General features: G+C 38.0%; 1 protein-coding gene across 2 annotated transcripts; it reads left to right on the top strand.

The window, feature by feature from the left end:
* The first annotated feature begins 271 nt into the window (after positions 1-271).
* slc39a13 (solute carrier family 39 member 13) lies at positions 272-12,780 on the top strand. Of its 2 annotated transcripts, none has more exons than XM_044100649.1 (10): positions 272-556; positions 3,522-3,887; positions 5,833-5,940; positions 6,161-6,303; positions 7,819-7,932; positions 9,458-9,547; positions 10,609-10,659; positions 10,819-10,945; positions 11,052-11,151; positions 12,187-12,780. In XM_044100649.1, the coding sequence occupies exons 2-10, from the start codon at positions 3,560-3,562 to the stop codon at positions 12,260-12,262; spliced, it is 1,137 nt and encodes a 378-aa protein (XP_043956584.1). In that variant the 5' UTR covers positions 272-556; positions 3,522-3,559; the 3' UTR covers positions 12,263-12,780. The 2 variants fall into 2 exon arrangements, with proteins under 2 accessions (XP_043956584.1, XP_043956577.1); XM_044100642.1 differs by having other exon boundaries at positions 276-556; positions 10,819-10,951.
* Positions 12,781-13,361: the final 581 nt, after the last annotated feature.

The following is a 13,361-nucleotide window of genomic DNA, read 5'->3' as shown; positions in this document are numbered from 1 at the left end:
TAACGCACAGAAATGTGAATAGTTTGATTACTTCTATGGACATAAATTTCTCATTGGGCTAATTCATGTATTCAGCAGAGCTTCGCAGTATTTTAGAAATGTATTACTATTATAGAATAAATAAAGTGTATAAAATGCTACGGTCGTATTGAACAGAACAAACCAGCTATTGTAGATGATGCAGCATTTGCAACTTCATGCCTGAAGTGCCTCTTCCCCGGGAGAGAAAGTTTTATTTTTAATAAATTATTTCATGCGTATTTGCGTCAAATACGCAAACAATCCCTTCAAATGTGTTAGTTTTGAGACAACTAGGAGGGTGGGCTACTTCCTGCAATCTCTGGTGAGGCGGGTTCCACGCTGTGACTCTCCTCTCGTGTTTGTATTCTCCCTGGTGCTCCCCCTCATGTTCCTGATACGTGGCTGTTTGGGAGAGCCGCGGTGTGGGTCCCCGTCCGCCCCGCAGCAGCAGCAGCAGCAGCAACTGGGAGTCTGCAGGAACTCAGGCTATTGGATGGCAGGGACACACTGGTGCACAGACTGTCGAAACCACAAGGTATGTACATAAAATTAGTCATTGTTCAGGTTGTACTTTTTGGGTTAGGGAGGTTTTCAACAAGTTTTTCATGGCAGTAAGTTTGTGAAACTGATGCTAGCTGTCGGAGAGCAGCCGCTGTTAGCATTAAACTTACGTGGCTACGTGTTTGAGTAGCTAATCTCTTTAGCAAACTGTGTCCGACTACATTCCTCCGTCTGCTGCTTGCTGCTGTTAGCCTGCTAACTCTGAGCTGCAGACCCCAGGGCTGGTTACTACATATTTTTAATTGCAAACCTAGTTTACATCACTTTCTTCTGTCACTTTAGCATAATGGCGTACCAAGTTTTTCCAGCTCATTTACTGCTGCAGCTCAACTGTTTTTAATCAACATTCACTCCACGTGTTTTCGTCACTCTCAGACGTGACATTTCGGAGTTTGTAGTATTTAATAGTAGGATAAATCCACGCATCCATTTTACATCTAATAAGTTAAAATAAAGGTAGTCACCTCAGCTGGTCAGACGCCCTGAAATGGGTAATGGAAAAAATTATAAATAATCATCTGCCAAGAGGAAGTCCGTCTGGAAGTCTGCTCCTTCTGGAGTTTTCTGTCTGCCTCCTATCTCTGTAACAGCAGTCAATTTTATTAATGTTTTGAAGGTTTACTGTCAACATTAGGTTCAAAAGTGTCCTTTACTGCACATATGTTGTTACTCTGAGTACAGGTGAAATAAATAAATGAGGTTTTTGCCGACATTTGGTTGTTATGGTAACTGCCAGAGCAGGGATTTAATCAAAACTTGGCAGTGTAAACATATTAGGGTGCGATAGTTGGTGTTTGTAGAGGAAATTATTTTTGGCAAAGTCAAATAATAAAATAAACATTCGCGCTGTACAGCTAGTAACCACTAACAACCAAAAATATTACTTGTTCAAGCAGATCTTCTTCAAAGGGAAGTGGTGTCTGTAAAATTTTGGGGACTCCCAGCCAGACAACAATGAACCACTCAATAAATGCTGATTAACTCATGCCACATATCAATTGTGGACCTTGGATCTGGGAGTGATGTCATCCCCAATTTCACTGTTTTCTAAAGTTGCTATTGTTCACAATTAGAGGATTTACAGTTCAGAGTTACTTCAGAGTTACTTCTAAAGCTGAATTAGCTAGGGTGATACTTGTTGTGAAATGTTTGAGAATCATTTCGTCAAAGGAATACAACACAATATACTATTTAAATTGGGGTCAGCGTCTGTTCATGACTATTTAAAATGACCAAACAACAGCTGTAAGTTTTTTGCTCTCTAATTTACTGTTATTTCACTAAAAACAAACCAGAAAAATCAAGCAAATTCCAACTAGAGAGGTTTCTATTTAAAAAGTACACATGAACAGGTTCCATTTCGAGGGATGTTTTATAACGTTTTACATATTGTGTCATCATAAACAGCTTTCTTAAATAACACTCGAGATTAAAGGCTGCATGACAGTTTCTCTTCTTTCCAGCCCAAAGCATTTCAAGTTACTGAAGGTACAAGTGGATTCAGGTTATTATGAATGGCAGTCAGTTGACCAATTTAAGAACTGATGTTGAATGATTTTTAATAATTCACAAGTTATGACCCTCCTGAATATCGGTCAGTTCGGATCAATAAGTGATGGATTTACGAAAATCATCATTTGGATTTCCGTTGTCGTTTTCAACCTTCACAGCATAAAATAAAGTTCATAGTAAGAACATCTTTTCAGCCATATTTAAAAAAAAAAAACACCTCCCACTGTAAGCTGAGGTTATATCTATACTTTTAAATAAAGATATAACCTGTTTTTTGTTAAGAACAAAAAACCCATCACTATAGTAGTTTGACTCCCTTAAATGGGGCAAAACCAACAGGAATGGAACAAGTCAGCTTTTGTTAAACTTCCCTGTTTGACAAAACAGTAGCACCTAAAGTGTTAATAGTCTTTTATGAAAGTTTGCACCAGTTTGTGATTCATGCATGCAGTTATCGTATAATTATAATCGCTTATCCTTAGTCTGTCTCTGTGTGCTTCCATTTTACTGTCAATTAACCATTTTTAAATTTACATCAACATTTTTATTATTTTGACAACACTACTAACTCATTCAAAATGGTTTGATGAAAATATGAAACAAGAAACATTCAGCAGGTACAGAATGCACACGAGAGATTGCAGCAGAAATTATCAAATTCATTTTCTTTATTTTATTTTTTTAATTCTTTCATAAACTGGGGATTTGGAGGCAGATTTGATAGTTGGTAGTTGCAACCAGTTTGATGTAAAAGAGCCACAAAGAAAGCAAAAACATTCTTCAGTGGAAGAGGCTTTTCAAAGACAGAGGAAGACATGTCAGATCAATGACAGAACCAGAGACATGCTTGTAGTTTTCTTTGACATTCTCCAAATTCCCCTGAGATTTCATCTGGTTGGAGTAAACTGTGAGCTCCGAGCGTACTGCTGGAAAATCTAAGAGTTTGTTGCAAACAACCAGAACCCTGACCCTTGTGTGCCATCAGATATCCAGCTGAAAGTATTTTCACTGAAAATATTATCTTTTAAATTTTTTTTGGCTGCAGCAAACACGTGGTTTGCATTTTAATGCGATAAGGAGATCTGGCTCTATTTGTGGACGTACACCTGCAGAGCGCTCAGAGCACAGCATCAAAGGCGATTGTTGAAATAAGAAACTGCTTTTGCTTTTTATGTGCCCAGAATTTCTTCTGTGCCTTTATCACAGTCATATATTTAAAAAAAATAACTAAATTCACTAAGAACTACAGTTTAATTCATTTGCAACCTAACAAATTATTTATTTTCTTTTTACTTATTGATTGTTGTTTGTTTCTTTCCTTCAGCGACTTTAGATTTCAACTTTTTGAATGCAGAAGATTTAGACATTTGAAACGGTAATTTATTTTTTATTTTTATTTTTTTGACACATCTACTCTCTTCTTACAGCATCACAGGCTCCAAGTGTTTTTTGGGCTGAGAGACGGATGAAAGGTGGGAGCTGTTGGAGGCCCAGCTGGGCTGTCGCTGCTCTGTTTGTCCCTGCTGCTCTGCTGATGCTCACCTCCAGGGGAGCATCAAGCAGCCAGAAGATGACACAAACCTCTATGGCTCATGCGACGGCTACAGCTGCGGGACCGGGCCCCAGTCTGGCAGATGACCTCCCCGGCCTGCAGGCGGTCGCAGACTTTTTAACCAGTGAACACACGCATGTATGGGTCCTGTCCCTGGTGGGGTCAGTCGCTGTGGGCCTCAGCGGGGTTTTCCCTCTGCTGGTTATTCCTATTGAAGCAGGAGCTGCCCTCCAAACTGAAGGTAGGATCAGGAATATGTAGTCCTAACTCTACAGTTTAACCATGACTCAAATAATTCACGACTGTTTTTTTTGTTTTGTTTGTTTAGTTCAAATTAAGCTTTACATTTTAAGTTTTTTTTTGTTTTTTTTTTCTCCTACATTAACTCAGATTGAACCATGTTCTTGCTAAATTGGGAAATTCCTTTTTTTATTTTGAAAGCAGAAGTGTTCAGATTCAAATGTCTGTAGCAACCTAAAGAAATGTTCCTGTTTTTGTTATCAATTTAGTTGCATAAATATGTTGTAAAATAATCTTCCCGAGATGCTCTGTTGCTTCTCTTTAGCTTGTTTGGATGCTGTGACACCTGCGTGATTTTTAGTTAGCATTTTTTAGCATCCGTTATATGGGTCAGGGAATTATTCAAAGTTGGGAATATTTTTTACATGCAGAACCAGTGGATTTTTGAATTCCTGTTATGAGGAGCCCAAATTCCCCCAAAAATATGAAGGATTGGAGCAAGAGGGAGAGGAAACTGCGATTAGGTTTACTCCTTCTTTCTATCTTCTTTGTAAACATGACACTGCAAGAAAAGGGAGTAAACTGGGCTGCTGGTTCACACATCTGGAAAATGAGAAATCCATGGTTGCAGAAACATAATAATATAATCCAGACTTCTAATGTGTCTCTGAACTGGTTGACAGATTCACCAGTTTGGAGAATCTGTCAAAAAAGCAGAAGAAGCAGCTTTTTTCAGTTTCTTGTTTTGCTATGGAGCTGCTATTAGAAGCCATTCATATCCACTACAAATATTCAGAAATGACATTCTGCAATAACTCATACCTTTTAATGTTCCCTTATTACTACTACTTTTATTTTTTAAAGGTGTACGATTCTATAAATAGTAGTTTCTTTTTTTCTTTCTCCCATCCAGGTTTTACAATTGAATAGCCTTGTGTTGAATCTCATCCCCACACTAGAGAGATTTTTTTTCCCAGTTGGATCAACAGATGTTTCTGGTGGAAAGCAAGCAGCTGCATCCTAAAGTTTCAAGACTTCCTAAAGCACACAGCTTGAAGTGAACTATCAGCAGAGCCCAAATATGAACACAGCTGCATGTTTTCTAAACAATTATAGAGTGCAATGATGCAAGTTCACAGCTTTTCTTCCTTTTTGCTTTTTTTTTTTTTTTAAGATTCATATTTACAGTAAAGGGTTTCCTGTTCTGAGTGGGAAGAGCTTCAGCTGCCAAGTGCAACAACATAGAAAAAAAAAAAAAGCTTTTAAACTTCTTCTATGAGGCTAGAATCAAACACAATGGTGCTTTATGTTTACATTTAACTTGATGCCCACCTGGAGCCGATGAGTTTAGTTTATCTCAAATTTTGTATTTAACATGATATTTTTCTTTGGGAATTATTTACTTCTTTGAGACTTTGTTTTTTCATTAATACTTTTACCATGTATTGCAGTCCTCGGTTATTGAGTTTGTGTACAGTAAACATCTACATGTAGCAGTTTGTATATCCGGCTAAATCCAGACTTGTAACTTCCAAATGATCCTGATGATCTACTGTACACTTTCCTTGTACTCTGTGACCCGACCAAAGTCACTTTAGGTGAACCAGAGGGCTGAACGTTTTGACAGGCCCCACCCACGCTAACATGGCATTCCAGAAGTATTTTAGGCTGAGGGCTGAGAAATGCAGCCACTCCAAGGCGAACGTTTCCGTGAAGTGTTATTATGGGTAATTCATGGTGAGCCAGAGATGCTACTGTGCATTTAAGTGTCTCATATGTTGAAATGACAACAGCCAGGCTGAAAAGAGATGCTAATTTATCACAATCTTTTTGAAAGATGTAAACGCGTAATTTAAGCTAATCATAAACCGTATTTAAAGCTAAAACAGCACAGAGATTGTTGTTAATCATACCTTGTGATAATTGGTACCTTGTTTCTTTGCCAGCTGGATGCCAGAAGCTGAAGCAACTCTTGAGCTTTGCTATTGGTGGTCTCCTTGGTGATGTGTTTCTTCACCTCCTTCCTGAAGCGTGGGCGCTCTCTGGCCCTCCAGGTGGGTCTCGGAGTCACAGGTTTCATAAATATATTCATGCTCTAACAAGGAATCCCTCTTGTAAGAAAAAAAGACTGGTTCATTAAAGACAGAAAATAGCATTTATGCATTCCTTCATTCAAGTCTGTGGCAGTTTTTAGAAGCAGTGTGTTGGCTGCATCACCAGATCTCTAGTGTACATCTCATGCCCACATATTTACAGTCTGTGCTGTCTTTCCAGCTAACAAACACAACCACTACATGACCCAAGGCTTGTGGGTACTCATTGGTCTGTTTGTCTTCCACCTCTTGGAGAAAATGTTTCCAGATCAAGACGGCCTCAAGGATGCCCCCCCAAATTCAGACCTGAATTTTAACCTGTCTGTAAGTATTTCTGTTATTTCTTTCTGTCTCGCATGTCGATACAAGCCTTCACATATTTCCTTTTGTTGGCATTCTCAGTGCAGATGCTATGATGCTTACTCTGCACATCTGTCAGTTGTGTTTTGACAACTGTAGTGTCGGATGACCCGTAGCACACCCGGGAGTTTGCAGCAGCAGCAGCTACACATTTGGGAAGAAATCCCTATTGATTTTCTTGCCTGCCGTATAAGTGACGCAAAAAGCAAGTGTCAGTTTAATGTTTAGCTTCCTGCCTTCTTAAAAAGAAGCAAAGCAGCTTTTCATCTTTTTATTTAAGATCGTCTTGCAAATGAATATGGCCAGGCAGCTCCTATATTCTCATTGCCAGCGTTTGTATTCTTCTATTGTGCATGGCTGCTCACTGTGTGTATATTTACCCAGGTGAATTATCTGCTTCAATCCAGTCATCCAGTCAAAGGCTAAAAGCAAAAGAAGTGCATTTATCAAAGAGCCACTTAACCCTCAAAGATGCTGTATTTGCAGCTCACAGATTTGAAACAGCTGTTCATATTTGTATTTGGTTTCTCGCACAGAGATAAGATGCCATGTTTAATATACATAAAAGCATGAGCATATTAATTTTTAAAGTGTATGCATCTTATGCACATTTTATGTTGCGTCTATAAAGTAAAATAGTTAATGCTAGCTCTGTAAAAAAAAAAAAAAAAAAAAAAAAGCCTTGTTCTGTATGTTTGTAGAGGCAGAATGCACGTTCCGTCATGTCTTTCTAATGCCAGTGAGGGAGAAGATTGAAATCCACGTCTCAGCTCCTCTCCTTGTGTCTATTTTTAGTGCAGGGGATGAAGCAGCTGCTTCAGCCATTTCGCTGTCCACAGGAGAACACCGCTTTTAGGCAGAGGCAACAATAGACATGGGCTGAGATTTGCAGCAAAGGGGGAAGCTAATAGTGTGTTTTCCTAAAACGTTAAGCATTGCAAGAAAAGTAACAAGGTGAATATATTTTGTAGTGAATCATGCCAGTGTTTTGCATCGATGCATCGTTTTTACACAAAACTTGCACAGTGCTCTAGATTGGAAATTTAGCTCCCATCTCTTGGAGGTTATTAATGGCCATAAAATTCATCACACTTCATTACTTCCTCATGCTTCAGTCACTGAGATGGAGCAAACATTTCCTTGTGGCAACCAGAGGACCGCAGGTTATTTCCTTCTCGCTTTATTTGGGCTTCAGTCCAAGTGACAACATAAGTGGTTTCTAAATGATGGAACAGGGAAGTTGGCTATTCTCAGAAAACAGAAATAACACGAAATAAATGTAATGGCTGAATCCGAAAGCGACCGTAAGTAAACTGGGCTGCTTTGCAGTATTTAGAGTCCCACTAAATTGCAGTTTTTATTTGACTGGTTACGCTGGGAGCTTTACGATTCTACTGGGAGGACTTTCTCTCCGAGTTTCTTGCATCTCTTTTGATGAGTGCGCCTGTTATAAAAGTTAAGCATTGTTTTTCTCCACAGTCAAGTTCAGCTTTCGGCGTCAAAGCGGAGGCATCACTCAGAAACGGACACCATGCTGAGTCATGGAAATCCTCCAAGCTACAGAGTCTGCAAGACGGCTCAGAGAAAATTAAGGTAATGCTGACAACCAAAGCATATCCCAGAATATGATGAAAAATGGGGCAACAGTAGGGATAAACAGTTAACTTTGATGTGGGTTGGTTATATAAGATGCTTGCATTTATTAATTATTTTTGCCTGACCAAACAGCGATATGAAAGTACAGGCAATAAAAAAACTATTTCCCCTCTCACAGAGTTTTTAAATATTCCAGATCGTAAAATAAAGTTTTATGTGCGAGACGAATAACATCAGTAAATACAAAATTAAGATGTCAAATGATGATTTCCGTATTTTCAGGAGAAAAAAGCTGCCAAAGCCACCTTTCTCTCTATGTGGAAAACTAAACTCCCCCTAAGCTTTTTGCATCTATTTACTGCTTTTTTTAAACACCAGTAGACATCAAGAATTTGTAATAGGTGGCAATGAGTCTTTTACATCAGTTTGGATTAAATTTTCCCCACTCCTTTTTGCAAAGTATTTTTAATTCAGCCATATTAGGATTTTTTTGAAAATAAACAGCTTCTGAATTGGATTTAAGTTCCGACTTTGACTAGACGACTGTAAAACTTTCATTCTCTTGCGTCATTCAGCGGTGGACTTGAAAATACGCTTCAGATCAGTGTCCTGCTGTATTAACAAGGTGTTAAAGGTCACTGAGTGAAGGCGGCACATTTTCTTTGAGGACGTTCTGCTGAGAGCATTGGGAGTTTTATCAATAACAGCCAGCTATTCAGTTTTAGAAGCAACAAAGCAGCTCCAAACTATCACTCTTACACCACTATGATTGATTATAGGCATGATGTTTTCTTGTTTGTTTTTTTCATTCTTTAGTCCATGTAGAGGTACAAACTTTCCAAAAAAATTATTTTGTCTCATCATTTTGCAGAATATTTTTCCAAACGTTACTAGTCAGAAATAAGTTCTGGCAAAAGTGAAATGGGTGTCAAAATTTATTTTGTCGTCTTTATGAGCACAGATTTTAGCTGAGGCTAGTGGATTCCTCAGTGTTTCAGAATGGTTGCTTTGTGAAGTCATTGATTTGTTGTTTGTACTGGCTGAGTAATTTTGATCGGCTGGTCAATGGTGACCTCTGTCCCATGTTTTCTCCATGTGTGGAAAATCCCTGTCATTGTTGGTCAGTGGAGTCCCAAAACCTTAGAAAGGATTTTGTAACTCTTTCCAGACTGTTAATTACACGTTTCAAAAATATTTTCTTGGTTTTATTTTAGGTCAAAGCATGACGTGTTACTTTGCACATTTTGTTGCCTGCTTCATTTGGTCAGACAGCTTCTATTCAAGTAATTTATTGCAACTACAGGCCATACAGGAATCAAGCTTGTAGCTTGAGAATGTGGCTAAAGACAATTAATCACAATTAATTCATCATGTAAAAAAATGAGTAACTGTTTTTTGTGAGTATTCAAGATATGTTTATCTGATATTGTTAAAATCACATTTTAGGCTGCATGAGGTACTAAAGAGAAAATGCTCCATTTTTTTTCTGTAAATTACACAGTTTTTCATACATGTGTTACAGACTAGTGGATACCTAAACCTTCTGGCCAACTGCATTGATAACTTCACCCATGGACTGGCAGTAGCTGGAAGCTTCTCAGTGAGCAAGAAGGTAGGATTTTATTTCACAGTGTTTCATCACCCCTGTAAATGTTAGCATTTTAAGCTGTCAGCTCAAAAGCTCGCCAGGTTTATTTATTCGGCTTCATTACCCTAGGTCAAATAATCCAAAAGGAGCTGACGCTGAAAAGTCATAAGTTGGTCATTAGTGCAGAAAATGCACAAAAAGAAAACGACACCAACTAGCTGTGAAAGTTTGAAAAACCTCACTGTGTGTGTGGAGTAAAAATGTGCTCCAATCTGACTGACTGAAGAGGGGGAAACGATGCCAATGACTGATGTGCGAAACGGTCCAGATTGATCTAATGTAGCAAAAATAATAAAGAGATGAAAAGACTTGGAGTTGTGTATACTCCAAGTCATATTCATTTAAGCTGTTATAAACCTGTCCATCTAATTATAAACCTCACCGAGTGAGCAATTGTTTAAAGACTCAAAGATATTAATATTCTGTCTGGTTTTTCTTTTTTTCCTAATTCAAGCTTTTTTAAGAGGTGCATTTTAAACTCCAGAAACATGGATTTGTACCGCTCCAGTAGGTTACCGTGTATCTGCAGTTCTGGGACATGAGTCCAGCTGGAGAGACAGAAGGTTAACAGCATGAAGAATTGATCATTGTGCCAGAAAGGAAGTTGACTAGATATTTCAAACATGCGCATGCGAGAACTTTACCAGCATTTTTTCGTTTACTCATGTTGTGTTTGTCACAGTTGTCTTGTTGAAATATTCAAAAGAAATAAATTAAACAAAAATTAAGTTTTAGTTAAATATAAATAAAGGACTTACAGCTATGCGCTTTCTAAACTCTTATCCTTATTTACGTTTGTTAGACTCACTTAAAATGAGCAAATGACCTTTTGTGCTAGAAAATTAGCTACAAATGGCTTACACCAAATGATATAAATTAATCTTCTACCTTGTTTTACTTGTCTTACCTTTTTTTAACGTTCGAGGCATTTTCTCATTCTTCTGTGTTACAAGAAACAGGGTTTAAACATTTCTGTTGTGTATTAATCACTTTGCTCTTGGATTATTTTTTTTTCTACCTCCCAGGTTGGATTCCTCACCACATTTGCTATCCTGCTTCACGAAATCCCTCACGAGGTGAGATTATAACGATTCTTCAGTCCTGCACATTTCAATGTTTTCATTATGAAATAAATTGTTTGCATACCTTGGAGCTTCAGAACATACCTGGCTACTGGAGTCATGGTTGTTGTTGTTTAGCTTTTTCTGTGCTGAGAGAAATGTCGTCCTCCACAGGTGGGAGACTTTGCCATTCTGCTGCGAGCCGGGTTCGATCGCTGGAGCGCCGCCCGGTTGCAGCTATCTACATCTCTGGTTGGGGTCTTAGGAGCTTGTTTTGCCCTCTGTGCTCAGTCGCCCAAAGGTGCAGGTAGTAGAAGACTTATTTTACATACAGCAAAATATGTTATGAGCCGGTAATTATGTAGATTTGATTAGTTTATTCATGAAGATTTTCGTTGTTTTTGTAGAAAACGCCTCTGGCTGGATTCTGCCTTTCACTGCGGGGGGTTTCCTCTACATTGCCTTGGTTAATGTTGTGCCTGACCTGCTGCAGGAGTCCAGTTTAAGGTAAATACAAATTTAAAAGCCTGTAAGTCCAAGTAAAACAAATTCATCAGGTGTACAGAGATGTCCAAATTTTTTAAAAATAATCCCTTATTAATTAATATTAATCTCAGTCAGTGTTTTTTATGCTTTTGAGATGCAGTGTTTCTCTAGATTAAGACCATGTTTGTGTTTTTGTCATACATTTCAGTCCAGTTTCTGTTTTGAGATAAATTACTCTTTTACACAACTGGAGACTTTTGAATTATTCTGCCAAAAAAAGTCGTCTAAATTTGAAAAATTAGTTAAGATTGCACCTTTTTTTTTGGCTTTTTATTTTTATTTATAAAGGTTTTATTGACTCTAGTGGCCTTTATTGGAGAATGGTCAGACAGGAAAGTATATTACAAGAACACTGGAGTAGAAGTCACATTTATTTAGTGCTTGTCAAACCTGAGGGGGACCTTTTCCATGTTGATGATCTAGTTCAGTTACCTGCTTTTCAAACTACTTAATCATGACCTGAAAGTATGCTGGCAGTTTCTGACTTACCAAAGTCCATTCTCTAAATCAGAGTGGTCAGGAACGACTCCACTGCGCTCTTTACCAGTGGAGAGGAGCATCCAATGAGAATCTGGGGTTATAGAGCAGCAGTTGTGTTGCATAAAGCAGTAACACGAGGGATTCCCTCCTCCAAAGTCATTTTTATTCATCTTCTTGGCAACTACTGGAGCGGGGAGACGTCACTGCTGCCTCTCCTAGCAACACGTTTTTAAAGTACCTAACTCTGGACTAGTTCCTCCATCTCAGGCCATCTTTCCTTCAGCACACGTTTAGCTTTCTTCTCAGCTGCAGAGTGTAATGTTTAACCCTTGGATCATGTCTATCAGTACGTATTAACATGTAGAAATCACGTAAAAAATGTGCCATGTAGAGAAAAAACACATGCCAGACTATAAACCAGTATGATTTATAATCTGGAAAATATGGTAGTTGTTTAATGTAATAAAGTCCACAAATCTCTCTAAATCTGTTTTGTTTTTTTTGTTTTTTTTCCAGACAATCCTTGTTACAAATACTGCTCCTCTTCTGTGGGGTTGGTACCATTGCTTTGCTCTCAGCCATTGTCGAGTGACCGTGGGAGGAGAACACTCTCTTGCCTTAAAACACTACTACTGGATAGGAACCGTCTTCCCCACCAGCCTCTTATTCACAGAAATATACTGACGAGGAGATTTCTGACATCACAGCCAAGGAACACTAAAGCAAATATCTGACAAGGAGCAGCACTTTATGTAGGGATGACCAAAAGGAAGACTGTCGTGATCAGAAGACAAGACGTTAGTACTTGGACACTTTGAAATGTGCCGTACTTAATTATCCAGAATCAGAAAAAGGTCTGTTTGGAAATCTGTTACCAAATAGTTTTTTTGACAATCACGATGCTTTGCACATACATTTACAACCAGGTACACGTGACGTACAATCTCATAACTAACATAATAACTCTGGTTCCCTGCAAAAGAGGTATTTCTAGCCCAGAGCTGAAGTTCACCTGGTGTTTTTTAGATGTTATTCTGTCAGTACTGTTTGCTATCAGTTTTTATGTAGCTTCTGAATATTTATTGAAAATGAAAACTGTTTTAATCACTCCCTCTTGTTTTGTGTTGGATTATTTTCTACCAAAGAACTTTTATCTTTTTGGCTTTCACATACAGTGTAACCTGCACATTTTGAGCTTGTACTCCTCACACAGCATTCATCATGAAATACTGCTTGTAGTAACATTTCATGAGAATACATTGATGTTATTTGCTAAAACTTAAATTTCATTACATTTTTGTTGATGGCTATTTCTGGGAGACTAAAGACAGCTTTAGGAAAGTTGAAAACGGGATGATACATGTTTTAAAAGACTTGAAGAAATAAACTATAAATTATAGACAACTGTTTCAAAAAGATTGGTTTTTCTATTTTGAAGAAAATATGATGCAAATAACTGCAGGGTTCCTACACAGTTTTAAAAATATGAAATTTGGGGGGAAAAAAAAACTTTAACAGGTTCATATAAATTTAATAATAAAAACAAGATCTCTTACTGACTTTATTTCCTTTTCCAATGCCTAACTTTCCATTCATATTTCCTTCAATTCATTCATCTGTTATTTTATCCATCATTCATTGAACCGTCTCTTCATCCATCCATCCATGGATGGATGGTACTCCATCCATCC

The sequence above is a fragment of the Gambusia affinis genome, linkage group LG02, assembly GCF_019740435.1.
Source record: "Gambusia affinis linkage group LG02, SWU_Gaff_1.0, whole genome shotgun sequence".
NCBI lineage: Eukaryota > Metazoa > Chordata > Actinopteri > Cyprinodontiformes > Poeciliidae > Gambusia > Gambusia affinis.
The sequence above is the reverse complement of the archived record's forward strand: the minus strand, read 5'-3'. Positions and strand labels throughout refer to the sequence as shown.

Coding starts and splice junctions, on each gene's coding strand:
- slc39a13 (XM_044100642.1), top strand. CDS start 3,560: ATGAAAGGTGGGAGCTGTTGGAGGCCCAGCTGGGCTGTCGCTGCTCTG. Junction 6,304..7,818: donor ACCTGAATTTTAACCTGTCT/GTAAGTATTTCT, acceptor TTTTCTCCACAG/TCAAGTTCAGCTTTCGGCGT. Junction 10,660..10,818: donor TTCACGAAATCCCTCACGAG/GTGAGATTATAA, acceptor CGTCCTCCACAG/GTGGGAGACTTTGCCATTCT.